This window comes from Dreissena polymorpha, chromosome 3, assembly GCF_020536995.1.
Source record: "Dreissena polymorpha isolate Duluth1 chromosome 3, UMN_Dpol_1.0, whole genome shotgun sequence".
Classification (NCBI taxonomy): domain Eukaryota; kingdom Metazoa; phylum Mollusca; class Bivalvia; order Myida; family Dreissenidae; genus Dreissena; species Dreissena polymorpha.
Window position 1 is genome coordinate 12601985 of NC_068357.1, and position 27651 is coordinate 12629635.

The window sequence follows — 27651 nt, forward strand, 5'->3', positions numbered from 1 at the left end:
TATAACTGGAAGTCGACTATGGCCACAGTATATGACTCTTAAAATAAGACCATCGTTCATTACTGCAAGTCGACTATGGCCACAGCAAATGACTCTTCAAATGACACCATCGTTCATTACTGCAAGTCGACTATGGGCACAGTAAATGACTCTTAAAATGACACCATCGTTCATTACTGCAAGTCGACTATGGCCACAGTAAATGACTCTTAAAATAACACCATCGTTTATTACTAAAGGTTGACTATGGCCACAGTAAATGACTCTTAAAATGACACCATCGTTCAATACTAAAAGTCGACTATAGCCACGGTAAATGACTCTTATAATAACACTATCGTTCATTACTGAAATTCGACTATGGCCACAGTAAATGACTCTAAAAATAAGACCATCGTTCATTACTGCAAGTCGACTATGGCCACAGTAAATAACTCTTAAAATGACACCATCGTTCATTACTTCAATTCGACTATGGCCACAGTAAATGACTCTTAAAATGACACCACCGTTCATTACTGGCAGTCGACTATGGCCACAGTAAATGATTATTATAATGTCACCACTGCTTATTACTGCAAGTCGACTATGGCCACAGTAAATGACTCTTAAAATGACACCATCGTTCATTACTGAAAGTCGACTATGGCCACAGTAAATGACTCTTAAAATGACACCATCCTTCATTACTAAATGTCGACTATGGCCACAGTAAATCACTTTTAAAATGACACTATCGTTCATTACTGAAAGTCGACTATGGCCACAGTAAATGACTCTTAAAATAAGACCATCGTTCATTACTGCAAATTGACTATGGCCACAGTAAATGACTCTTAAAATTACACCATCGTTTAATACTAAAAGTCGACTATGGCCACAGTAAATGACTCTTAAAATAACACCATCGTTCATTACTGCAAGTCGACTATGGCCAGAGTAAATAACTCTTAAAATGACACCATCGTTCATTACTGAAAGTCGACTATGGCCACAGTAAATGACTCTTAAAATGACACCATCGTTCATTAATAAATGTCGACTATGGCCACAGCAAACGACTATTAAAATGACACCATCGTTCATTACTGAAATTCGACTATGGCCACAGTAAATGACACTTAAAAAGACACCATCGATTATAACTGGAAGTCGACTATGGCCACAGTATATGACTCTTAAAATAAGACCATCGTTCATTACTGCAAGTCGACTATGGCCACAGCAAATGACTCTTAAAATGACACCATCGTTCATTACTGCAAGTCGACTATGGCCACAGTAAATGACTCTTAAAATGACACTATCGTTCATTACTGCAAGTCGACTATGGCCACAGTAAATGACTCTTAAAATAACACCATCGTTTATTACTAAAGGTTGACTATGGCCACAGTAAATGACTCTTAAAATGACACCATCGTTCAATACTAAAAGTCGACTATGGCCACGGTAAATGACTCTTATAATAACACCATCGTTCATTACTGAAAGTCGACTATGGCCACAGTAAATGATTATTATAATGTCACCACTGCTCATTACTGCAAGTCGACTATGGCCACAGTAAATGACTCTTAAAATAAGACCATCGTTCATTACTGCAAGTCGACTATGGCCACAGTAAATGAATCTTAAAATGGAACCATCGTTCATTACTGCAAGTCGACTATGGCAACAGTTAATGACTCTTAAAATTACACCATCGTTCATTACTGGAGGTCAACTATGGCCACAGTAAATGACTCTTAAAATAACACCATCGTTCATTACTCAAAGTCGACTATGGCCACAGTAAATGACTATTAAAATGACACCATCGTTCATTACTAAAAGTCGACTATGGCCACAGTAAATGACTCTTAAAATGACACCCATCGTTTATTATTACAAGTCGACTATGGCTACAGTAAATGACTCTTAAAATGACACCATCGTTCCATACTAAACGTCGACTATGGCCACAGTAAATGACTCTTAAAATAACACCATCGTTCATTACTGAAAGTCGACTATGGCCACAGTAAATGATTCTTAAAATGACACCATCATTTTTTTTACTGAAAGTCGACTATGGTCACAGTAAATGACTCTTAAAATGACACCATCGTTCATTACTGCAAGTCGACTATGACCACAGTAAATGACACTTAAAATAACACCACCGTTCATTACTAAAGGTCGACTATGGCCACAGTAAATGACTCTTAAAATGACACCATCGTTCAATACTAAAAGTCGACTATGGCCACAGTATATGACTCTTAAAATAAGACCATCGTTCATTACTGCAAGTCGAGACGACTATGGCCACAGTAAATGACTCTTAAAATGACACCATCGTTCATTACTGCAAGTCGACTATGGCCACAGTAAATGATTCTTGAAAATAACACCATCGTTCATAACTGCTAGTCGACTATGGACACAGTAAAAGACTCTTAAAAATGACACCATCGTTCATTACTGAAAGTCGACTATGGCCACAGTAAATAACCCCAATTATCTATGCTTAAGCATTAATACGAAAATGTGAATGAGATTTTGTATAAAGACAAAGGCGCTCTTATGCCATTATAAGCATTAATACAAAATTGTGAACGAGTTTTAGGCAAACCACATAGGCGCTCTTATCCGCCATATAGCCATTAATACGGAAATATGAACGAGATTTAGTCAATATACCTAGGCGCTCTTTTCCCTTGATAAGCATTAATACGGAAATATGAACGACATTTTGTTAAAACAAATAGTCTCTTTTATCATCCATATAGGCAATAAATACGGAAATTAGAACGAGATTTAATGAAAAGACAAAGGCGCTCTTATCCCATTATAAGCATTTATTCAAAAGACATAGTCGCTCTTATTCGCCATATAGCCATAAATACTGAAATATGAACGAGATTTAGTCAAAAGACATAGGCGCTCTTATCAACCATATAGCCATAAATATAATACAATGTAAGAGTACTATATTTTACACTTGTATGTATAATGAATATTCCTGATTCACGTATGAGTTTGAGCGCTCATTAACCTGTTTAACCTGCCCAGTAGTTAACATTGACCGTTCCAAAGCGGTGACACCGGCTTTATTGTACTCTTTTTGTATTTTGTTTCGTTTTGTGCCGTTTTGTTTTGGCAATTCATCACCTGCCATGAATAAAGGACCACGTACGTATGTATAATACAGGGTAAGATCTTTGATCCCAAAAGGTACATGGTGCTGCTAGAAAGAAGCAGGGTGGCGATACGGAACAGAAAATGACATATTCATATAATATCCAGGTATTTTATTAATCAAATACAAACATATTGTCATTAAGAAACAAATTATCTATGGAAAAACGTATGATTGCGTCACTATACACACGCACATACGTTTGCAAATGTTTTGCTAAGATTTGCAGTAGATTTTCGCTTGTTGCAAGAAAGATATTTATTTTTGCATGCATTTATTATTGCATGTAGAATACGCATTTAATCCGAATGCACCAACTCTTGTAAGTAGACAAAATGACACCTCCCTTATGATGGCTTTTTACCCCTCTAAGACAGTGAAGGAATATTATTTTGGCGATGTCCGGAGGTGTTTATCAATAATTATTTATTAAATTTCATTAAACTTAATATGAATGTGTTCAATCATACTGCGGTGCACGCGTAATTAATTTATTGCCCCTTAATAGATTGAAATTCAGGAAGGTTGTACGTCCGGGGCTGTTTCACAGTACCTATTTCACGAAACTTAAAACAAATATACATCATCATTCGCCGATATTGTTTCTGTGTGGTTCTCCGTCCTTCCACTTTCAATGTCCGGAGCTGTGTGACAGTAACTATTGCATGAAAGTCTATAAAACTTAAATGTCATCATACTGCAGTGGTGCACACTTAAGTTCTGTAGGAATCGATAACTCAACAGTTAACAGTAAACCGGTGTCTGTAATGCAACGATCCCACTTTTGTCCTTACACATCTTCCGACCGTACGGTGTTGTCAGCCATGTTGAACTTTTCTGCAGGATGTTAGCGTCTTTGTGTTCACCAGGCTTTACCTTTGAAATAGATTGCAACAAAATCCAATCTGGTAAGACATATTGACTAGGATTCTCACACAGTTTTTGAGTACCATGAAAGTTGTGACATAAGCTACAAGAAAACATGCTTTTTAACATGAATATACATCTACTATCCAGAAAAATGTCTTAAATGAAACTTCATGAGCACCTACAATTTCATCTGTAAAATTTATGTTCCGTGTTTTACTTACGTCTATCCGCTAGGGCGCTTGACCAATATTCTTTTATGCTCGAGCCTGCATTAAAAAACCCAAAATATTTGTGAAAATGAACTAAAAACACATCAAGTTACATAACAAGTCAAACTTTTAAAGTGTCAAAGGCTACGAAGACACTTATAAGTAATTGTTTTATTTCGATGATACGATAAACTTTTACTAATCATAAATTGCCTGTGACTAGTAATTGTATTAATGGCTTGGTTATGCCAAAACACGTTACAGATATCTCTTTAAACCATTTTGTAAAACGTAAATCCGAATGAAATTTCTATGACATTTATACGAAAAGAAAAACCTAATATGACTGCTATATGTTTTTACAAAACTGATCATTGTAGTATTAATGATATGGACAATACATACGGTGAGTTGTTGCCAGGCTATATGCTGTGAAAAAACTTTTGGCCACCGTTCGTTGCAGAGCCTCTGTGGCCTCTTTATAACTACATCCAGTCGCCTGCAGTTTTATGATTTGAAACAAACGATTATGAGAATATTTAACAAATTTTACATACATGTCCTGTGAAATATTTTCTGTTCGAATATGTAGTTTACTTTGACACCAAAGAAGAAAATAATTTTTGTATGACATTCGAAACCGATATACTTTTTTCAATTAATTATATAACTTCAAATCTTTGCTTTTACTATTAATATTGTTCGGACTCGCCTTTAAAAACCGCGTAAAAAATAAAACGGGATTCTATGTCTATTGACAGTCTAACAGGCATGTTATATGGAGATATTGTACATTTTAAGACTTTGTTCTTCCCATTAACATTTAAAATATTTACATTTAACGAATTAAATTTACACAAACACAGCGCAAGTTTATACTTTCGTGAATAAAATGTGGTTGTGCACAAAATGACCAAAATGTTACGCACTCTTATAAATAAAATCATGTTTTGAAAACGTATATATTATTGTAAGATAATACTTGTTACAAAAAATAATCAAAGACCATACCCTATACCTCGTGCATGATCACTGAACACGCTTCCTTGACGAGGACGGATTCTGTATACGATGAAACTAGTCTGTAATTTAATATAGAAATGGTATTGGTTTTAATTTTTATAAGTTTAAGTTTAGTTTTTAACAAATGTTGATGGCAGTCTCGATCGAGCACGACCTTAGATGTATATATTTCCACATACTAATTTTTAACCTTTACAAAATCGGTCATATGCAATAATATGTTTATTTTTCACTTTCTAAATCCATTGTAAACGGCCCAATGATTATGTTATGGCTGACTGGAATAGTTCATGAAAAAAATCAATACTCAATAAAAAAAATATAATACGAAATACCTTTTGTTCTTCTTGAAAGCTGATTTCAGCTTTTCGTTAGCTACGAGCTTTACCAAAGGGTGGTTCCTGTAAATGTCGTCATTATTGACAGTTTAAGTAAGCAATCAATTTCCCATGTTTTGTGAAATTTGTATGAAATCAAAGAAAGGGAAAGTTTTACATTGTGTATGGTACCGTTTGTCAGGAGAAATTGTGAATAAGCGAATAACACATATTTTTTCTTTACAATCGAACCTCGACTTTTATCGTTAATTGATTAAAAATATTTCTGCTCTTATCCTAAATATAAAGTGGTTATATAAATAAGGGAACACAGATAGCTTTCAATATAATTGGTATTTTGAATGCCAAGCGCTTATGCAATATACAGTTGCCATTGCTAGGCATTGTACTGTACTAAGTGCCTGTTCGTAATGCAACTGGATCATTGCGATACTTTGGTCTTTACGAATTTCTCATATAGAGTTTATCTATTTCGTTCGGAGCTCATTGAATTCGAAGTAGCTCTTGACTTTGGGCAAGTAACAGACGCATCAAGACCAATTCCACAACACCGTCACACATAGGTTTCGGTGGCAAGACCGAGTTCGAATACTACGCCGTTTACAAAGCTTTTCTGCTGTTAAAGTCAGTTTTTGTAAGCATTAACGCACATTTTGAATAAGTTAGTATATCAGTGCATTGAATTTAATTGCAGAAAAGCTACCTTATTTATGACAATTACAACTTACCCGTTTTCTGAAAAGGTATCTTGGATGTTTTTCTCCACGACAGTCAGTGCCTGAATTACATGAGGAAAAAACTGATAAAAATGAACCAAATGATTTTAGCATGTACACTGTTTCAAGAGTATGACAATACGTTAATGAAATTGTGCATTAATATTTGAATATGATAATCAATAGGCATGCAACGGAGAGTAATGTATGAATTAATACCTCTAACGCGAAAACGCAAAATCCATATCCGATGGAACTTTTTGGTGCCGCGTCTACGTTTGTAATACATTTGCAATGGTTAAGCAACCACAAAACGTCACTGAAATATATATAAAAAAGATCGGAATGAAATGGCGATAGAACTTCGACCAAATTCCTATGAACTTATGTGATCCAATGAAGAGTAAAATATATATGACTTTCTTTTACAATATTGTAACCACTAAACGTGTAGAAATCCTATGATACCATTGCTCACTTTAAGAGTCATTTACTGTGGCCATAGTCGACTTTCAGTAATGAACGATGGTTTTACTGTGGCCATTGTCGACTTGCAGTAATGAACGATGGTGTCATTTTAAGAGTCATTTACTGTGACCATAGTCGAACTGCAGTAATGAACAGTGGTGACATTTAAAGAGTCATTTACTGTGGCCATAGTCGACTTCCAGTAATGAACGGTGGTGTCATTTTAAGAGTCATTAACTGTGGCAATAGTCGACTAGCAGTAATGAACGATGGTGTCATTTTAAGAATCATTTACTGTGGCCATAGTCGACTTGCAGTAATGAACAGAGGTGACATTTTAAGAGTCATTTACTGTGGCCATAGTCGACTTGCAGTAATGTACGATGGTGTCGTTTTTAGAGTCATTTACTGTGGCCATATACGACTTGCACTAATGAACGATGGTCTCATTTTAAGAGTCATTTACTGTGGCCATAGTCGACTTTTAGTAATGAACGATGGTGTCATTTTAAGAGTCTTTTACTGCGGCCATAGTTGACTAGCAGTAATGAACGATGGTGTCATTTTAAGAATCATTTACTGTGGCCATAGTCGACTTGCAGTAATGAACAGTGGTGCCATTTTAAGAGTCATTTTACTGTGGCCATAGTCGACTTCCAGTAATGTACAATGGTGTCATTTTAAGAGTCATTTACTGTGGCCATAGTCGACTTGCAGTAATGTACAATGGTGTCATTTTAAGAGTCATTTCCTGTGGCCATAGTCGAATTGCAGTAATGAACGATGGTGTTATTTTAAGAGTCATTTACTGTGGCCATAGTCGACTTTTAGTAATGAACGATGGTGTCATTTTAAGAGTCTTTTACTGTGTCCATAGTCGACTAGCAGTTATGAACGATGGTGTCATTTTAAGAATCATTTACTGTGGCCATAGTCGACTTGCAGTAATGAACAGTGGTGACATTTTAAGAGTCATTTACTGTGGCCATAGTCGACTTTCAGTAATGAACGATGGTGTCATTTTAAGAGTCATTAACTGTGGCCATAGTCGACTTTTAGTAATGAACGATGGTGTCATTTTAAAAGGCATTTACTGTGGCCATAGTCGACTAGCAGTAATGAACGATGGTGTCATTTTAAGAGTCATTTACTGTGACCATAGTCGACTTGCAGTAATGAACAGTGGTGACATTTTAAGAGTCATTTACTGTGGCCATAGTCGATTTGCAGTAATAAACAGTGGTGACATTTTAAGAGTCATTTACTGTGGCCATAGTCGAACTGCAGTAATGAACAGTGGTGACATTTTAAGAGTCATTTACTGTGGCCATAGTCGACTTCCAGTAATGAACGGTGGTGTCATTTTAAGAGTCATTAACTGTGGCCATAGTCGACTAGCAGTAATGAACGATGGTGTTATTTTAAGAGTCATTTACTGTGGCCATAGTCGAATTGCAGTAATGAACGATGGTGTCATTTTAAGAGTCATTTACTGTGGCCATAGTCGACTAGCAGTAATGAACGATGGTGTCATTTTAAGAATCATTTACTGTGGCCATAGTCGACTTGCAGTAATGAACAGTGGTGACATTTTAAGAGTCATTTACTGTGGCCATAGTCGACTTGCAGTAGTGTACGATGGTGTCGTTTTTAGAGTCATTTACTGTGGCCATAGTTGACTTGCAGTAATGAACAGTGGTGTCATTTTAAGAGTCATTTACTGTGGCCATAGTCGACTTCCAGTAATGAACGGTGGTGTCATTTTAAGAGTCATTAACTGTGGCCATAGTCGACTAGCAGTAATGAACGATGGTGTTATTTTAAGAGTCATTTACTGTGGCCATAGTCGAATTGCAGTAATGAACGATGGTGTCATTTTAAGAGTCATTTACTGTGGCCATAGACGACTTTTAGTAATGAACGATGGTGTCATTATAAGAGTCTTTTACTGCGGCCATAGTTGACTAGCAGTAATGAACGATGGTGTCATTTTAAGAATCATTTACTGTGGCCATAGTCGACTTGCAGTAATGAACAGTGGTGACATTTTAAGAGTCATTTACTGTGGCCATAGTCAACTTACAGTAATGAACAATGGTGTAATTTTAAGATTCATTTACTGTGGCCATAGTCGACTTGTAGTATTGGACGTAGGTGTCATTTAAAGAGTCAATTACTGTGGCCATAGTCGACTTGCAGTACTGAAAAATGGTGTCTTTTTAAGAGTCATTTACTGTGGCCATAGTCGACTTGAAGTAATGAACGATGGGGACATTTTAAGAGCCATTTGCTGTGGCCATAGTCGACTTTCAGTAATGAACGATGGTGTCATTTTAAGAGTGATTAACTGTGGCCATAGTCTACTTGCAGTAATGAACAATTGTGTCATTTTAAGAATCATTTGCTGTGGTCATAGTCGACTTTCATTAATGAACAGTGGTGACATTTTAAGTTTCATTTACTGTAGCTATATTTGACTTGCAGTAACGAAAAATTGTTTCATTTTTAGTGTCATTCACTGTGGCCATAGTCGACTTGAAGAAATGAGCAATGTTGTCATTTTAATAGTTATTTACTGTGGCCATAGTCGACTTGCAGTAGCGCTCATCACATGCACGCGCACTATCAAGTTGCCTGATTATATATTTTTTATCGATGTACACTAAACTTATAAACCATACGTGTAGTACACCATACACATTTATATTTGACCATTGCAGATAGAAGACTAGTACCAGTACAAATAATTTCATTCGTATTTTAGAATGCAATTTATGTTACTATTTACTTTTTATCTTTTAGTCCTCCGACGTCTTTCTAAAACTAAATGTTCTATAACCGGTCTTTCTCTTCACTAACCGGTCTTTCTCGTCTATGGCCATACAACTATTTTCCATAGCCGAAACAGCCTATCGAAACAGCCAATGGAATCAAAAACATGGAAAAGAGTGTTTCCCATAATATACAACAGGTACAGGCTAATGTATCGGCGATTTTAATTGGATAACGCGAAGACCAATCGGAACGTTGTTTATTACTATATAGAGAGTAACGATAGATAAGGGGAGGTAACCAATCTAACAATGTCTCAGAATAAAGTATTACGTGTGATCATGAGCAATATTCTGGCACGTTGTCGTTGTTATCCACCAGAAACACATTTATTCACAAAATTTAAAGATATTCCGATCTAACTTTTTAGTCTTTTAGCTTTAATTTTTAACGTATTTACACCTCGTCTGCTCGCACTTTATCGATATCCTCGAAAGGTTACATATCACTATAATAAGTTTAGGCCTAAAACCACAAAATCCGATACCGGTGGATTTTCGTACCACAATCTTACGTAAAAAATCTCCCAGATTCGAAATCAACAAAAAACAAGACATTTATAAATTGTCTGCATTATTGATCAAATTTTAAGATATTTGTTGGTTTTCCGTTTTTAGAAGATGTTCTGTGAAGGCAAGAGCTGGGCATCATACAAGCCATTCTATTCAGCAAAACTGACAGTTTTGGTTTACAGAAATCAACAAAGGAGGGATTCCTGAACTATCAAATTTCCAAGCTATACACACTTTTATTATCTGTGGTGATCTTTATTGGTTCTGTTTGTTTACTTGGATGGAACATGTGTGAACTTTTATAGAACTTTGAAAAGTCTATATATGTCTATCTATAAACAAAAATCAGCTATTGTATAATAAGATCAGATATGCAAACAATATCAAAGGGTTGTTAAATTAACAATTTGAAGGCAATTATGCTGAAAAAATATGAGAGTTCCCATGCAAATTTTGTCTGTATATCAACAAGTGTCTGCCGATAATTGTCAAACTAGTAATACAAAACTTACCACAAGTATGTAAAAGCACTAAGTACCTATGATCATTTTTAGTAAGATAGTGTAATTCTAAACAGTAGCAAATAGCTTGTTTAGTAAATGCATAATGCAATTAATATGATTTCCGTTCTATTGTGTAATTAATAAATTGGTTGTTACTTGTTAATCCATGATAAATGTTTTATGGCTAGTACAAAACCAGCAATGTTAATTTAGTAAAAGGTAATACAATAACACCACTTTGTAATTTCATATACGTAAATATTCTTAAAATGTAGGTTGATGACAGTGTTTTAGTTTTACTTATTTTGTAACTATTATTTTATGTGCAAATAAATGATGTGAAGTGTTTTGTATCTCCACACAATACCACATAACTTTTTATATATGTACTGTGTTATGTGTTATTTGAATGTTTCAATAAAAAAAATATGGATGATATAACATGATGCATTCTAATAATTGCATTCAAATTGTAACTATAGAGCTAAGTGTATGCAGTTTAGACTGTGATTTTAGAATTGCTACAAAATGGCTAGTTTTTTAGTGGCGACAAAATTTAAACTATTCAACAATAGTTTGGGAAAGAAAATTAGAAACCTGCAAGATACCTGTATTTATTAAATATTTTAATTGCGAATCAAGTATGTTGTTATGCTGTTACACATAATTATACATTGATAATAAATAAGAAGACAATTAGTGGTGTTAACGTTTCCAAACAGTAGAAATCATTCTTCTGATGAAGTCAGTGATATACAGACGAAAGCTCCAGGTATGGCTTTCAATACGTAGTGTGTGTTTATTTGACAGTCTAAAACTTATTGGATTAAAAAAAATCCTGTCAAATTTGTCAATCAAAATTGATTTGACACATCACATGATTTTGATTATGTTAAATCAGTGTACTGTATGCTAAATGCAACTGTTTTAGCAAGCTGTCAAGTTGAATTGAGACATTTGATGAAACAAACTGTTTCTTGGGTAGGACCAGTACTTAGTGTCTATATGACGTACCATGACGTCGAAAGAGTACAAAACCTGCTGAGTAGAACGAGAAATGTACTTTTACGTACAATTTTCACCGACACTTGAGTGTTAGCCAATCAGAAGACCCCTTACGTCTGTTGCTTTTAGAGATTTTTGACATTGAACATTATTATTATTTATACCAAATTATGCGACTATCGACTGCTTACTCATAGATATTGTGCGTATTTATTAAACATTATTATTATATTTTTTACCAAATTATGCGACTATCGAACGCTAACTCATAGATATTGTGCGTATTTATTGACCTGGCGTGGCGGAATTAACCTCTGACTTATGCTAGTTATGGTTATCACAAAATACGACCAACAGGGAGTTTATAATACATTATTTATCCCATTAATGCTTGGTAACTGGTTACCGTTGGGAATTTCCTACTCAGTAATGCGCTTGACGGTCGTGATACTCAGCCCCGCATGATCATTTCATACACACAATATGCTGAATAATTTTAATTTTAAAAAGGTAACAATTGAATCTTCTTCAAATTTGTATATAATCTATTTCAATGCATTAAATACTTGAAACTTCTGTGTGTTTTTTTTGCCATTCTGATATTTTTATTCATTTTGTCCTCAACTAAAAAAGAGATTTTAAACATTTATTATGAATAAATCTGAAGGAAAAGCGGCTCAAGAGACTAGTGTTTTGATTGGCTGTTCAGAAAATGTGTACGTAGAAGTACACACATGTACGTCGAAGTACAAATTGTACTTTGACGTACAAATATATACTTCGAAGTGTATTTTATATTCATGTCGACGTACAATTATTGTACTTCGACGTACATTTCTCTGTTTAACGTGTAGGTCTTCTTAACTTTCAACCCAAATGGTACGCCATAGTATGTCTTTAGGGTTATCTAAAGAATGCTCCCACTTAAAGGATCAATACAGAGACCTCCCAGTGACTAAGCCAGTTAGCAGACACCCCATCCACTATACCACAGACACCGAACCAGCTATAAATTCCTGTGGCTAGAATTTAGAAAACAAAAAAAAATAAGATGCTAGATCTTTAAGCTTGGAACATGTAACTCGTTTTAAGATTGATTTTTTTTTGGATGCATTACTCAATTATTGCAACAATTATCATATTTTGAATTTGAACACAATCATGTCCATATATTTATTAAAAATACATGGTTATCAAAAAAACTTAAAAAGCTTTTGCCCGTAAATTAGGTAGCACCTATAATCATATTAAACTGCTATATGGTCAAGTGCTCAGTTATGGCAGATTAATGCATTTAACGGTTTGTTTAAGACCATTTTTATGTTTGTATAAAAAAGGAAAAAATAAACAGTTGGTGGCATCAATATATCGGTAATGATTTAATTGTGTGGTTTGTAGCCGTACATACTTTGCGAATCACACGAAACAGTAAGATTGTGCAAAGCTTACATCCTTATCTAGTACGTATTATTGGCATTTATTTTAACGCGATCTCATGGCGATAAGTGTTTCAATGAACGTTTATTTCACATAAATATTTTGTTTAGTTTTTAACTGTTATGTTGATAGCAAAACATCTATTAAACCAGTCAACAACATAAGCGACACCGAAAATGGCAGACTGTGATGCGACAGGTCCCGTTTCTACGGTAAATAGTGGTATAATGGAAGAAAAGAGACAGGTTGTGGGAGACAGATTAAAGAGAAGAGATGAAGAACGCCTAGCTGAATTGGAGAAAAAGAAAGAAGAGAGATCTGAAAACCTAACTGCACAAGAAAGTGCGAAATTCTTTCTTGAGACATTCTCAAAAAATAAGAATGATCTGGAACAGGAGCTGTCAGGTTGTGACTCACTCGAGAAAGACAAACTGGTGGATAGATTTGATAACCTGTCAGTAATGCACCAAAAACTGCAGAGGTTTCTAACAGAATCCACCATGTTTTTGTCTTCATATGATGTCCGTCAGACTCAGGATGCACTCAGTAAACTTCAAGCGCTGATACAAGAAAAACGTGATGCATTACTACCTAAAAAGAAGTTTGCTTTCAAATCCAAGAAAAAAGGAACACAACAACAAAAAACTGAGGAATCAAAGAATTCTGATATACCTTCAGTTGATATGGTAGAATTAGCAGACTGCAAATTTACAGACAAGGAAAACGAGACATTAATAATGGATAGCTCAATAAATATGAAGGATGTTGCTTTGGCAAATCTCAAATCATGTACTGTTAAGTTATTTGGAGCGCCTTCTGCAATTCATGTTAATAAGCTGGTCAACTGCACTATTTTGTCAGGTCCAGTGTCCGGATCAATATTTATTCGAGAGTGCACAAACTGTGTCTTCGCTGTTCCTTGCCAGCAGTTAAGAATACACTCCACCACTGAAACTAAGTTCTTCATTCATGTTACCAGCAGAGCTATTATTGAAGACTGTTCAAAAGTGAGCTTTGGGCCTTACAACTGGACTTATCCTAACATTATTGATCATTACAAGGTCTCTGGTTTGGACAAGAATAGGAACACTTGGGATGACATTGATGACTTTAACTGGTTGGCTGCTGACCAACGCTCTCCAAACTGGTCGCTCATACCAGAAGATGAAAGGAATATACAATGGGAATAACTATGATAAATTTTATCAGAAATGGTCACATCTATAATATGATACCTGTAAACTGTTATTATTGTGGAATGAACAAAGATAATCACTGGATTTTGTCTTTTTCATACATTTTATCTTAAAAATAAAATAAAGTGTTCAAGAAGTAATGTGTTTTTAAAATGTTTAGGCCTAAAAAAATGTGTTTGTTTCAGGTTACCTGACCGACCGTGTCAGTTTACCCCCGACTGCAATTTATTTATCAAAAAAAAAAAAGCGTTTTACACTATTCGGCCGCGATTTAGAGCGCAAATGTATTGATTAAAATAATTACATTCAAAACAATGTATTACCGCTAATTATGGACCAAATCGGCAGAGTTGCATTCAATTTCACACATGTTAATCTCTTTTGTCCAAACACCGCAGACAGCAGTCTACACAATAGGTCAGTAGACATGCTATGTGTGTTTTCATAATGCCCAACACTTAATCCAGTTCCGTCCAGATGTTCTCTTGAATCAGTATACAGTATGATAACTGTTTCAATAATTACTCAACTAAAAGACCGTAACAAAAGATACGGCGTGTTTGATTTAAAATTAATTTAGAGGAAATATAAAATTATTTGCGATATAATTGTGTTAAAAAATACCAAAGAAACGATTAACCGAAATCAACAGATTTCATTGTTCTCTGCGCTACAAAGTTTGTATTAAAAAAAGTCAATACACGCTGCCGCATGCTTTCCTTGACCTTGTACATTGCAGCATAATTTTCGCGCTCTTTTGTTGGGAAATATACATGATGTCTATAATGGGAGCATTTGTAAACGTCGTGTTAACATTAAAAAATTGGAAGTGTGTTTCGGATTACAAATTATTATTCTCATATGGGAATTTTACAGAACAGTTTCACTTCTTTATATTGTGTTATATTTGTTATGAATTAAATATTGATTTGGTAAAACGCTTTACGTGTCGAAAAATATGTTTTGATAATATTATGCATTAAAAGCACAATTTCCAGGAGGATGACACCCGTTGACTATCGTCAGTCTCTTACGTAACTTGCCATGATTTTATCGCGGAGAAGTACACTGTTCGGACCAATTAATGTGGTACATGTAGGTAAAACAAAGCCATAAAACTGCAATAAACCCCTGAAATTATCATTTGATAGTGACATGGGGTTATTTACACATATCTGATTCACACTGTTTCCACCAGTTTATATCGGATCCCACATTAAAAAAAAATATTTAAAAAAATTGAGCCTGTTACCTGAAACAAACATGTTTTTTTTAGGCCTTATTTTCATTGTTTATACTTGACTAATTTTGTAAATAAAAAAAGGCAACACGTTTTTATATAAATGGAATTGAACCCATGCCCATTTTCTGATTCATAAATACCTCTCTTAGAAGACATGTGAATTTAAAACTGAAAAAAGTAAAATTTAAAGTGGGAAACTTCAGCTTTAGCCATTATTTTGATTTTTTTAAGTGTAAAATCTGACAATCCAAAGGACTCCTGGAATTATTAAAGCTAAAGATATTTCATTTAGTTTGCTGGAAATTGAACCCCGAATGTATAATCTGAACTGACATACAATTTTGTTCATTTAAAGTGCCCCAAAACGTGTACTGTTATTAGTTATTACTCTAAGTTTTCTGACACACTAAGTTTTCGAACACACCCCTTTTTAGCCAAAATATTTAATTTTCGTGACAACATTTTTGGACATACAGGTTTTTATCCATAATTAATGACTCAAATTTTTTGACAATATATTTTACAGCGCTATTTTACTAAATTTCTGCCCTGCTTTCGCTTATCTGGGACCATATCATCATGGAGTTTTTTAACCGGATTAAGGTCATACAACCTCACATAGAATGCCCAGAGGGCAATGGAACGTTACAACTGCATTATTGGGTAGATTACCATCTTTACCCGTAATAATCAAACCAACAGCATTTGAAATGATGCCCTATGGAATCAGTAGGGTTGTTTTTTGTAACATTTTTATGTACTATTTCAGGTAAGAGATTGCAAATAAGTGAAGTTGTATTTTATTTAAAGCAGAGAAAGGAGAGTACAACACAATACAATTATTGCACATTTATTAATTGGTTTTATTTCGATATAATAATTGACAAGCAAACATAACATATTTGTCTCTAAATTTTCAGACACTCCTACTATTGGAATATTTTTGGTATCTAAATTTTTGGAAAAAATTAAAATAAAATAATAATTAAAAAACAACAACAGTAATTACGGTACATCAAACATAAGTGTTACAAATAAGTTGCATTCATTTATTTATAGCTATGCTCAATAAATTGATTATGCAGTTCACACATTTCTATAAGTTATTGCACAAGGATTCAAGGTATTATAAAGTAGTAAACTGTTGACTAACTTCAGTTTTGATTAAGCAGTCAACAAATGTACAATGCATTGCTATACAGATTCTCTTCTATGCAAACTATGAATCTGGTTAGCAAGAATATAACACATGCTCACTAAAGTACATGTAATCAATAAATCTTTGATCAGAAAAAATAACTTCAAGTCGAATATAGCAATGTGTGATCATGATTTTAAGAATCTCTAAGGAAAAAACAACATGAAAAAATAGTAATCTAAGCAATGGCGCTATATGATCTGGCTTTTAAGTTATAACCAACATTATTTGTTTGACACTGATTTAAGTGGATTTGAGTGGATCCGCTCTACACTACCTGGACATAAATGTTAAACAAACGTTTCTGTCCTATGATTCAGACATTATAAACAAGTAGGCCAAAGGCCCTAAGATGCTCACCTTAGACTTGAAGGTACTTAAATGTCCTGAGCAGTCAATGTTTGTAAGGCTTCACTTTGTGCTCAGATGAGCTAAATATCCATGAATTTAACATGCAACAAATAAGTTTAATTGTGTAAATCCACAAAATGCTAACTCGTACAAATAGAATGAATGCACATAATACAAAGTGTTAATGACTTAAGTATAATATTGCATGGTTCCTGATAAATAATGGAAATATGTTTTAACCCTTTCAGTGCGGGAACCGAATTTTAAAGGCCTTTGCAAACAGTTTGGATCCAGATGAGACACCACAGAACGTGGCGTCTCATCAGGATCCAAACTGTTTGCTATTCTGATAGTATTCTTTGAAAAAAATAGAAGAAAATGCTAATTTTAGAAATTCTGCAGACAACATTTTAGCAGACGACAAATTTCCCAGCATGCAAAGGGTTAAACTTTAATTGATATGTAACAGCCACTGTTTTGTATTTGCATTGGGCAGTGAGCACCAATGTTTTTCATGCATTAAAAAATGTCAAAAACCGACATTTTCATATGGCTCTCGCAGTGGGAAAATAAGCCTTAATGTATGTGCAAAAAGTATTGTCACAGATAAGACTGCGTAGCCGGGATTTTGGTCAAGAAGAGACTTCTTAAAACAACAATGACATAAAAGCTGAAAGTGTCGTCCCTATTAAGCCTATGCGGACTGAACAGGCTAATCTGGGATGACTGTGCACATGCATTAAGCCCCATGTTCATATAAACTTATACAGCTGTATTCAAGGCACTCAGAACACATCTTGGACAGGCAAGCGGCATGGCTTCCTTTCTGCTGTAATACTCTCTTATCACAGACAATGTCTCTGGCAATTTGAATCCACCAATGAAAGACTCAAGGTTAAATCGTTCTATTTCATTTGTGAACAAATCCTTAGTGTAATAATGACCACAAGTAAAGAACACTGCCCTAGTTATCTGGCCTTGATCCCCACTTGAGACACGATCTTGAAGCCTGTCCAGCTCATTGTGGGTAACATAAATGTAGTTTCTAGTGTCCTGACCTTTCTGAAGGTTTTGAAGGATGTCCAACCACAGCTGATCATAAGGAAGTTTGTCCCCGTCTAGCATGGCATTAGGGATGGTCTCAAATGCGTCGCCGCCAAGTTTCTGAATGGACTGGTAGGCTGACGATGAAGCAAACTGAGCATTTTCAATCAATGAAATCTGCTTCAGAAGGACTGATGAAATTTGTAGTTTAAATCTGGCCGAAAATTTGGATAAGAACGCTGTGCTTGGCTGATAAAGCTCCTTTTTTTCTTGACTGTCAGTTGATTCTGAGGTACTGTAAAATAATTAAAAACCCATTAGTCTTAATAACTTTTACATTACATGGATATTTAAAGTTGCAGTCCACACAGAAAAACAAAGAAACTGCAGAAATGAAAATCTGTCTGACCAAAATAAAAAACACATCGAAAACAGTAGTATAAAACAGATTTTAGCGCGTATTATTTCTGTACACACATTAGCATGTGATGCCTCAGGAGTTAATCAAGTAATTATTATAGTGTACATAAGATTTACATTGTATTTGTATCAAGCACGTTGGAACATAAACCATATTAATTGCCTTGCTTACCATCAAAATAGTTTAAAGTGAAATAGAAGATGTTTTTATAAAAAGTGATTCTTTTTAAGGTGTATTGAATAATTTTCCGTGGACAGGTTTTAAAAATAAAAGAGCGACATTATTTACAAGCAAGTGCTGGTTATTTCAGTTATAACCAACGGTTATGAAACCAGTTGGGCATTGGAACTCCAGTCATCGCAATAACTAACAAATAGCCAGAATTTTTTTTCTAATCCAACCTGAAGAGTATTGTTGCTAGGAGACAGGCCAGGTCATCCAGGTGTGCAGACAGAAACTGCTCCAGATCTGTGACTGAATCAGACATCTGCTCCCAATGGTAGAACAACTAAAAGAAACAGAATACTAGTATATCAGGGGCTGATCAGGGATGACACTTTTTGTCTAAAACATGATTTTTTAAAAGAAAATGCTTTCTTTAAACTAAAAATATTATAAGAGCGGACTGAATTGGCTAATCTGGGTGACACTGTACGCACATGCATTAACCCTTCACCACGTAAATACGTATTTTGATGTGTTTGTAGTCCCTTAGAAAGTTTGATTTAATTTAAGACCTTTCTTACAAGATTCAAGTTTTAAAGGCTTCATTTCCAACCCTTAGATACTGACGAGCAGCAAACAGCATAAAACCTGAACAGACTGCGAATTACTGGTTTTATGCTGGTTTCAAAAGCCATTTTTACTTTGCGTCTTATGGGGGAAAAGGTTAAACTCTGTGTACCCAGAGAGAGGCTCATTTGTTTCAGATGAGTTGAGGGAACACTGGCCTTAACAGGGAAATTGTGTTCAGCGTCTTTCTGGATCAATCCTTGCTGGCAACACTGGGCTTAACAGGGGAATTGTGGGTGAAATTGTGTTCAGTGTCTTCTTGGATCAACCCTTGCTGGGGACACTGGGCTTAACGGGGAAATTGTGTTCAGTGTCTTTCTGGGTCAATCCTTGCTGGCAACACTGGGCTTAACGGTGAAATTGTGTTCAGTGTCTTCTTGGATCAACCCTTGCTGGGGACACTGGGCTTAACGGGGAAATTGTGTTCAGTGTCTTTCTGGATCAATCCCTGCTGGGAACACTGGGCTTAACGGGGAAATTGTGTTCAGTGTCTTTCTGGATCAATCCTTGCTGGGGACACTGGGCTTAACGGGGAAATTGTGTTCAATGTCTTTCTGAATCAATCCTTGCTGGGAACACTGGGCTTAACAGGGAAATTGTGTTCAGTGTCTTTCTGGATCAATCCTTGCTGGCAACACTGGGCTTAACAGGAAAATTGTGTTCAGTGTCTTTCTGGATCAATCCTTGATGGCAACACTGGGCTTAACGGGGAAATTGTGTTCAGTGTCTTTCTGGATCAATCCTTGCTGGCAACACTGGGATTAACGGGGAAATTGTGTTCAGTGTCTTCTTGGATCAACCCTTGCTGGGGACACTGGGCTTAATGGGGAAATTGTGTTCAGTGTCTTTCTGGATCAATCCTTGATGGCAACACTGGGCTTAACGGGGAAATTGTGTTCAGTGTCTTTCTGGATCAATCCTTGCTGGCAACACTGGGATTAACTGGGAAATTGTGTTCAGTGTCTTCTTGGATCAACCCTTGCTGGGGACACTGGGCTTAATGGGGAAATTGTGTTCAGTGTCTTTCTGGATCAATCCTTGATGGCAACACTGGGCTTAACAGGGAAATTGTGTTCAGAGTCTTTCTGGATCAATCCTTGCTGGCAACACTGGGCTTAACGGGGAAATTGTGTTCAGAGTCTTTCTGGATCAACCCTTGCTGGGGACTCTGGGCTTAATGGGGCAATGTGTTCATGTTCTTCCTGGATCAACCCTTGCAGGCAACACTGGGCTTAACAGGGCAATGTGTTCATGTTCTTCCTGGATCAACCCTTGCAGTTTGCACTGGTTGGTCCTGTGCCAACTTTTCCCATGTTATGGTATTTTCTGTTTAAAGGAAGTCTGTATCAACCAAGAATCCAATTAAGGTAGAAAGTGTTGTCTTGGATTAGCTCATGAGAGACATGCTTTTATGAACATACATTTAGCCTGGATTTCTTACTTAATACACCTCATTTTATCATGTAAATCAGTAAGTTACTGGTAAATACATTACTGCACCACTTTGATACAGTAGAAACCCTCTTAACCGGTCATCCCCGGGACCGAAAGGGAATTTCGGTTTAGAGGAGAAATTGACTATTTTACTTAAGGTCAATTACATAGCGTAATGAAAAAACTCACTTTCAGCAAATTTGTATAGTTTCGTTATGTATAACATTCATTCATATTGCACATATTTCATTCACATAAAAGAGCAACACTTTGTTAAACCGACTTCTGTTGTGTGAAGCGTTATTTTCCCAATTAGACATGTACACATACTTTTTTCGCACGATATCCCCGATCGTCGACTTTCTACCCCATATTTCGCTGACAGCATCTTGAGTGTAGGTTTACGCAATATATCTGAATCTTTGATCAGTTTGATTTTGTCTTCTAGACACAATTGCATGCGCCTACGCTCAGAAGGAGGTTCGGACATTTTTAGTTATTTAAATTGCCAACTTGAAAATCAAATGAATATCTAAATGCAGTTGCTTAAAGAACTCTGCAAATCACAATTTTATATAGCACTAAATTAGCAATTGTAATAAACAATTCAAAATTAAATAGCATTAAGCTTATTAAAATTTAGCACGGCTTGCTATATCAAAACACACTTAAGAACCCTTTGTTATCAGTAATTACAATCAGTATTATCACTTCTATTGATCAATATAAACATCTCTCATCATAAGAACCGGTAAGTCTCTTTGAATTGTTTTGCGATTTTTACAGTTTGCACAGTTTGTAATACGTTTATTAATATCACGCCTCTTTAATCCGCTTTTCACAAGTTTTTGACTATAGGTTTGTGGTGCGATAAACCGGTCCTTACCGGTTTAAAGAGGAACAATTACGTATGAAATGACCCAATTTTGATCGAAAGAATGACCGGTATTCGGAATTGAGGGGATTCCGGTCTTGAGGAGATATGTTAGGCATGGTTTATAAGGGACAAAATGGTACCGGACAATTTTTCCGGTTTCAAGATTCCAGTATAGAGAGGATCTGGTTAAGAAGGTTTCCAATGTATTAGATAACAAGCAATGTAGCATAATGCAGAATGTGCACACCTTTAACAGTTACTGAACACAGCAAGATACAGACTTGACCACTTATTACTATTTTATATTCCTTGCTTGGGTTAACATCTTAAACAGACTGCAAAGGAAAAGTGTTTATGCTGCCTGCTTCCTATGTCTGATCCACAGTCAGGCGGCATTTTGAACACCTTTCACCAAGTACTTGTATTGCCATTTCCAATGAAACAGGATCTTGAGCCTAATTTGGGAGAAAACTGGGCTTAATGCACGTGTATAAAGTGTCATCGTAAATTGGCCTGTACAGTGTAATCGGTGGCGCCATTTTGAGCTTGTGTGGACTTTTTTTGAGAAGGAAGTCTTTAGTTTTTCCTGAACGTGGCTCACATAATTAGGGAATTAAACTACATGTATACACAAGACTGGCATTGCTGTAACATTCATGCTAAATGTATCACTCCTGATGTTACCTGGTAAAGAAACTCCCTCCTGTCCTCTTCCAGGGATCTGCCTTGAATCCCCGCTTCTTCAATAAGTCTGGCAAAATGAACAAAAATGATGATAGATCATGGTTTGATAAAGAACTATAGATCATGGTTTAACAAAGAACTAAAGTAGATCCTGGTTTGAACAAGAACCAGGTAGGTCATGGTTTGAACAAGAACCATGGTAGGTCATGGTTTGAACAAGAACGAAGGTACATCATGGTTTGAATAAGAAATATGATAGATCATGTTTATAACTAGAACTATTGTATATCCTGGTTTGAGCAAGAACCATGGAAGATCACGTTGTAAAAAAGAACCATGGTAGATCATGGTATTAAAAAGAAGTATGGTATATCCAGGTTTGAACAAGAACTATGGTTGAATATGGTTTTAACAAAATCTGATACGTCCTGGTATGCAAAAAAACTATGGCAGATCCAGATACATGTATTAATGACTTGGAAAGACACAATAGACCATTTGGTAATTATTCATCACAGAAATTTCGATTGTAAATAAATGATTGAATATCAAATTGATTCACTTAAGACCTATTGACAAGCAAATAACACGAAGCGATTGATGTGGGATGAATTATTGGAGATGTTTTAGGTGGGCCATGGAGAGATGATTGACATACAAACTGCAGAATTGTTAGTCAAGGCATAACAACCATGCATGCTGAAATCTGAAAAATCTCTTACCATAACTTCACAACATTTTAAACCTTTCACTAAATTTTGATGTATTTTGAATTGTCAGTAAAAATTCTTAAATACAACATGTTGACCAGTAGAGAATACCAGAGATGTGAGATATTATGTTGTTTATGTAATAAATAACCAGTGTCTAATGGGAAAACCTGAATATCTAACCTTTTAACATTATACATGTATATCTTACTCATGTAGCAATACTACGCAACTATATTGTAGTGGTAGAGGTGTCGTCCCGATTGTCCCACATTTAGAAATTCAATACACCGTACAAATAGGTGTGAAGAGGCGTAAGATGGGTAATACAAGTATAAAAAATATCATGTCTAGGATTTATTATGATTAACTTCGATCAAAGTATAAAACGATAATTATCTATTGTTTGTCTGCTGTAACATAAATACAATTTAAATTAAAAAAAAAAATAAGATAAATAAAAACTGTTATTTTATATAATTAAATAACAGTTGAACATCTCAAACATGCATTAATATATATCCATGCGTTATCAATAAATTAACCTAACTTCACTTTTTCAAAATTCCACGTTATTTATTTACTAATAAACACGAAGGGATGAGCATTTTGCTTGACGGATTCAGATTTGTATTTTAATATGTATACTTGTATACTCATTGATCTTATAACAGTGTTACTTATAACTAAGTAGTGTTAGTATGCCATTCGAATTAAAGTATACAGAATCTTTATTCAGAGGGGAGATTAAATAACGGATTGAATGATTGATGCTTTGAATCGAAATATTAAGATTAAATGGAGATTGTTAAATAAACAAATTACCTGAGATTGTTTGATTTTTTAATACATTCATATTTCATTTTTATAGGTATTAAATCGATTGGTGATTAAATATAAAATGTTAATAAAGTATGTCTATATTCCCTCTATTGGAAGAAAATAAAAGTAAAATATTTATCGAGAAACACTTTTGTGTTTATGTTTTGTTAATTTAATCAAATAAATACACGAAATAAATACCCCTTTTCGAGCCCCAGATATGCGACTTACCTGTATTTTCCGTTATCGATATTTTACTCTTAAAATAAAAATGTGGGACAATCGGGAGTAAACCGTGGTAGAATACCTGTAATAATAGTTGGTAGCCTTTAGACAGGATTTCAACATCTCTTGGGGGTCAGCAGCTGATTGGTTCATTCTTATTGCCATCAAATGATATCCAAAAGCCTGCAACAAATGCATGTTAGAAAAATAAAAAAGAATATTGTTCATTAAAGCGGGTGTATACGATTTTTATATGTGCTGAATTGTAAAATATTGATACAAATATGTTATAATAACACACAATATGCAAGAAAAATGATACTTTTAAGACGAATTTCATAAAATACAGCAAATACAAATTAGCGCCTGAGCCGATTGTGACGAAGATGATTCGTAATTATTTTCCTACAATAACCGATGCATTCGTCTTTTTAGTAAGTGTTCGTGTGTCGTATGAATCGATATCGCTGCATTAATTTCAAATGAACCGTTAAACTAAATTTAGATTCACATTGTACATGCATGATATACATGCTGGCGAATTCGGCTGTACAGCCTATTTCGATTTCATAATTAAATATCTGGCTTATTTAGCATTTTTCGACACATGTTCTTCTTAACTTTTATTTTAGTTTATATTGAAATATATGTATAATAAGTTTTCTACACATTTTTTTTAACTAATAAATATTTGACAAGATCGTATATACCCGCTTTAAATAATAAGTTCATGTCATTAAATGCAGAGTCGTAGATATCTATGTCTCTGTTAAATGGAATAGAATGTTAGAAATATGAACACACTTCTTCTACAATGAAGTGAGTATTATCTGCAGTTTTCTATTATTGTTGATTTAGTCTTAAGTCAGCAGAATATTAAGGTAATATTCTATCATAGCTTCAAAGTAAGATAACATAAAATTTAAGACTTATAAAATCTTATAGAAAAGACCGGTACGGATACTAATGTGTTTGCATGTATATTAACCTGTGGGTATTTCTGCTTACATGCAGTTAGACTGGCAGCCAGTACAAAGTCCTTCATGTCTACTGCATGTCTAAAGCATGTTGGGCCTCTAAATAAAGTTTATTCTAAAATACTACTACAAACCTGTGCGTATTCCTGCCTGCATGCAGTTAGACTGGCAGCCAGTACAAAGTCCTTCATGTCTACTGCATGTCTATAACACGTTGGGCCTCTAAATAAAATACTACTACAAACCTGTGGGTATTCCTGCTTGCATGCAGTTAGACTGGCAGCCATTACAAAGTCCTTAGTGTCTAATTCATGTCTAAAACCTGTTAGGCCTCTAAATAAAATACTATTACAAACCTGTGGGTATTCCTGCGTGCATGCATTTAGACTGGCAGCCAGTACCCAGTCCTTCATGTCTATCGCTTGTCTCAGAAGGCTGCTATAGTTTGTCAGACTGGGCACACACTGGGAAACAGGAAATACATCATAAATGTATACATGTTCCATACCAGGGCTTTACTATGTGCTGTTGTTAATGAGATATGGACAAATACAGTTTTGTAGTAATACATTAACTCTCTTTTGTTAACAAAATATATTTAACTTAACTATCCAGTTAAATGGTAATCTACAATAATTTATCATAAACTATGTGTGACAATAAGGTCTTTATCAGCATAATAAAACATTAGATTAAATTAAACAAGGGCTGTTTGTAAAACATGCATGCCCCCCATATGGGCTGTCAGTTGTAGTGTGAATACTTTTTTGTCACTGTGACCTTTACCTTTTACCTAATGTTAGTTATCATCCGTAAACCATTGTACTATTTCGAATCACTGTGACCTCGACCTTTGACATAGTGACCTGAAAATCAATAGGGGTCATCTGCCAGTCATGATCAATGAAGTTTCATGATCCTAGGCGTAAGCATTCTTGGGTTATCATCCGGAAACCATTTTACTATTTCTAGTCACTGTGACCTTGACCTTTGACCTTGTGACCTAACAAGAGCTGTCAGAGGACAGCGCACTCGACTATTTGAATGCTTGACAGTATAACGTAAGCCATCATGGGGAAATTGTTAATATTTAATAATTAATTAGACGATCTTTCAATAATAAAAAAAGGAATAAAAAAAATGTTTTTGATGGGGGGGGGGGGGGGTAGGGGGGGGGAAGGGGGGTAGGGGGTTGAGAGGGGGGTATAATGTGGGGTGTGGTAATTTATAAGTTGTTTAAAACAAGGGCTGTTTGTTAAACATGCATGCCCCCCATATGGGCTGTCCGTTGTAGTGGCAGCCATTGTGTGAATACGTTATTTGTCACTGTAACCTTGACTTTTGACCTAGTGACCTGAAAATCAATATGGGTCATCTGCAAGTCATGATCAATGTACCTTTGAAGTTTCATGATCCTAGGCGTAAGCGTTCTTGAGTTATCATTCGAAAACCATTTTACTATTTCGGGTCACCGTGACCTTGACCTTTGACCTAGTGACCTCAAAATCAATAGGGGTCATCTGCGAGTCATGATCTATCTAACGATGAAGTTTCATGATCCTAGGCGTATGCGTTCTTGAGTTATCATCCTGAAACCATTTTACTATTTCAGGTCACCATGACCTTGACCTTTGACCTTGTGACCTCAAAATCAATAGGGGTCATCTGCGAGTCATGATCAATTCCTATGAAGTTTCATGATCCTAGGCGTTTGCGTTCTTGAGTTATCATCCAAAAATCATTTTACTATTTCGGGTCACTGTGACCTTGACCTTTGACCTTGTGACCTCAAAATCAATAGGGGTCATCTGCGAGTCTGATCAATCTACCTATGAAGTTTCATGATCCTAGGCGTATGCGTTCTTGAGTTACCATCCGAAAACTATATTACTATTTCGGGTCACCGTGACCTTGACCTTTGACCTAGTGACCTGAAAATCAATAGGGGTCATCTGCAAGTCATGATCAATCTACCAATGAAGTTTTATTATCCTAGGCATACGCGTTCTTGAGTTATCATCTGAAAACCATTTTACTATTTTGGGCCACCGTGACCTTGACCTTTGACCTAGTGACCTCAAAATCAATAGTGGTCATCTGCGAGTCATGATCAATGTAACTATGAAGTTTCATGATCCTAGGCCCAAGCTTTCTTGAGATATCAACCGGAAACCACCTGGTGGACCGACCGACCGACAGACCGACCGACCGACATGTGCAAAGCAATATACCCCCTCTTCTTCGAAGGGGGGCATAAAAATGGGGGGGGGGGGGGGTAGGGGGGAGTAAGAGGGGGGTATAATGTGGGGTGTGGTAATTTATTAGATGTTTAAAAAAAATTGGGGGGGGGGATGGGGGGATAGGGGGGTGGGGTAAGAGGGGGGTATAATGTGGGGTGGGGTTATTTATTAGATGTTTAAAAAAAAAATTTGGGTGGTGTAATTTAAGAGGTTTAAAAAAAAAGCTTTTTTTTGCGGAGGGGGGGGGTAGGGGGGCGTGAGAGGGGGCCGGTATACTGTGGGGTGTCGGTAATTATTAGATGTTTAAAAAAATAAAATTGGGGGTGGAGGGGGGTAGGGG

At 35.6% G+C, this 27651-nt stretch overlaps 2 protein-coding genes and 1 long non-coding RNA gene across 5 annotated transcripts in view; 1 reads left to right on the forward strand and 2 right to left on the reverse strand.

Moving 5' to 3' along the window:
* Positions 1-3427: 3427 nt before the first annotated feature.
* LOC127873020 (uncharacterized) lies at positions 3428-9734 on the reverse strand. Of its 3 annotated transcripts, none has more exons than XR_008045896.1 (7): positions 9668-9734; positions 6353-6402; positions 5622-5687; positions 5282-5345; positions 4669-4762; positions 4276-4320; positions 3428-4060 (listed from the first exon to the last, which is right to left on the reverse strand). It is a non-coding gene; the product is annotated as an uncharacterized LOC127873020 (long non-coding RNA). The 3 variants fall into 3 exon arrangements; XR_008045895.1 differs by lacking the exon at positions 9668-9734 and adding an exon at positions 6560-6750; XR_008045894.1 differs by lacking the exon at positions 9668-9734 and having other exon boundaries at positions 6353-6551.
* Positions 9735-13081: 3347 nt separating this feature from the next.
* LOC127873016 (tubulin-specific chaperone C-like) lies at positions 13082-14429 on the forward strand. The gene has a single exon (XM_052416561.1). The coding sequence runs from the start codon at positions 13274-13276 to the stop codon at positions 14285-14287; it is 1014 nt and encodes a 337-aa protein (XP_052272521.1). The 5' UTR covers positions 13082-13273; the 3' UTR covers positions 14288-14429.
* A 1941-nt stretch (positions 14430-16370) lies between these two features.
* The window catches only part of LOC127873013 (uncharacterized), a 49508-nt gene continuing 38227 nt past the window's right edge, over positions 16371-27651 (reverse strand). Inside the window, exons 23-27 of the mRNA XM_052416548.1 lie at positions 25428-25535; positions 24177-24277; positions 22338-22404; positions 18952-19058; positions 16371-18424 (exon numbers count right to left, since the gene is read on the reverse strand). Of these exons, the coding sequence (XP_052272508.1) occupies positions 17848-18424; positions 18952-19058; positions 22338-22404; positions 24177-24277; positions 25428-25535 (960 nt within the window). The 3' untranslated portion in view covers positions 16371-17847. The remainder of the gene's footprint in view (positions 18425-18951; positions 19059-22337; positions 22405-24176; positions 24278-25427; positions 25536-27651) is intronic.

Bases quoted from the DNA above. Each gene is read 5' to 3' on its own strand.
- LOC127873016 (XM_052416561.1), top strand. From the start codon at position 13,274: ATGGCAGACTGTGATGCGACAGGTCCCGTTTCTACGGTAAATAGTGGT.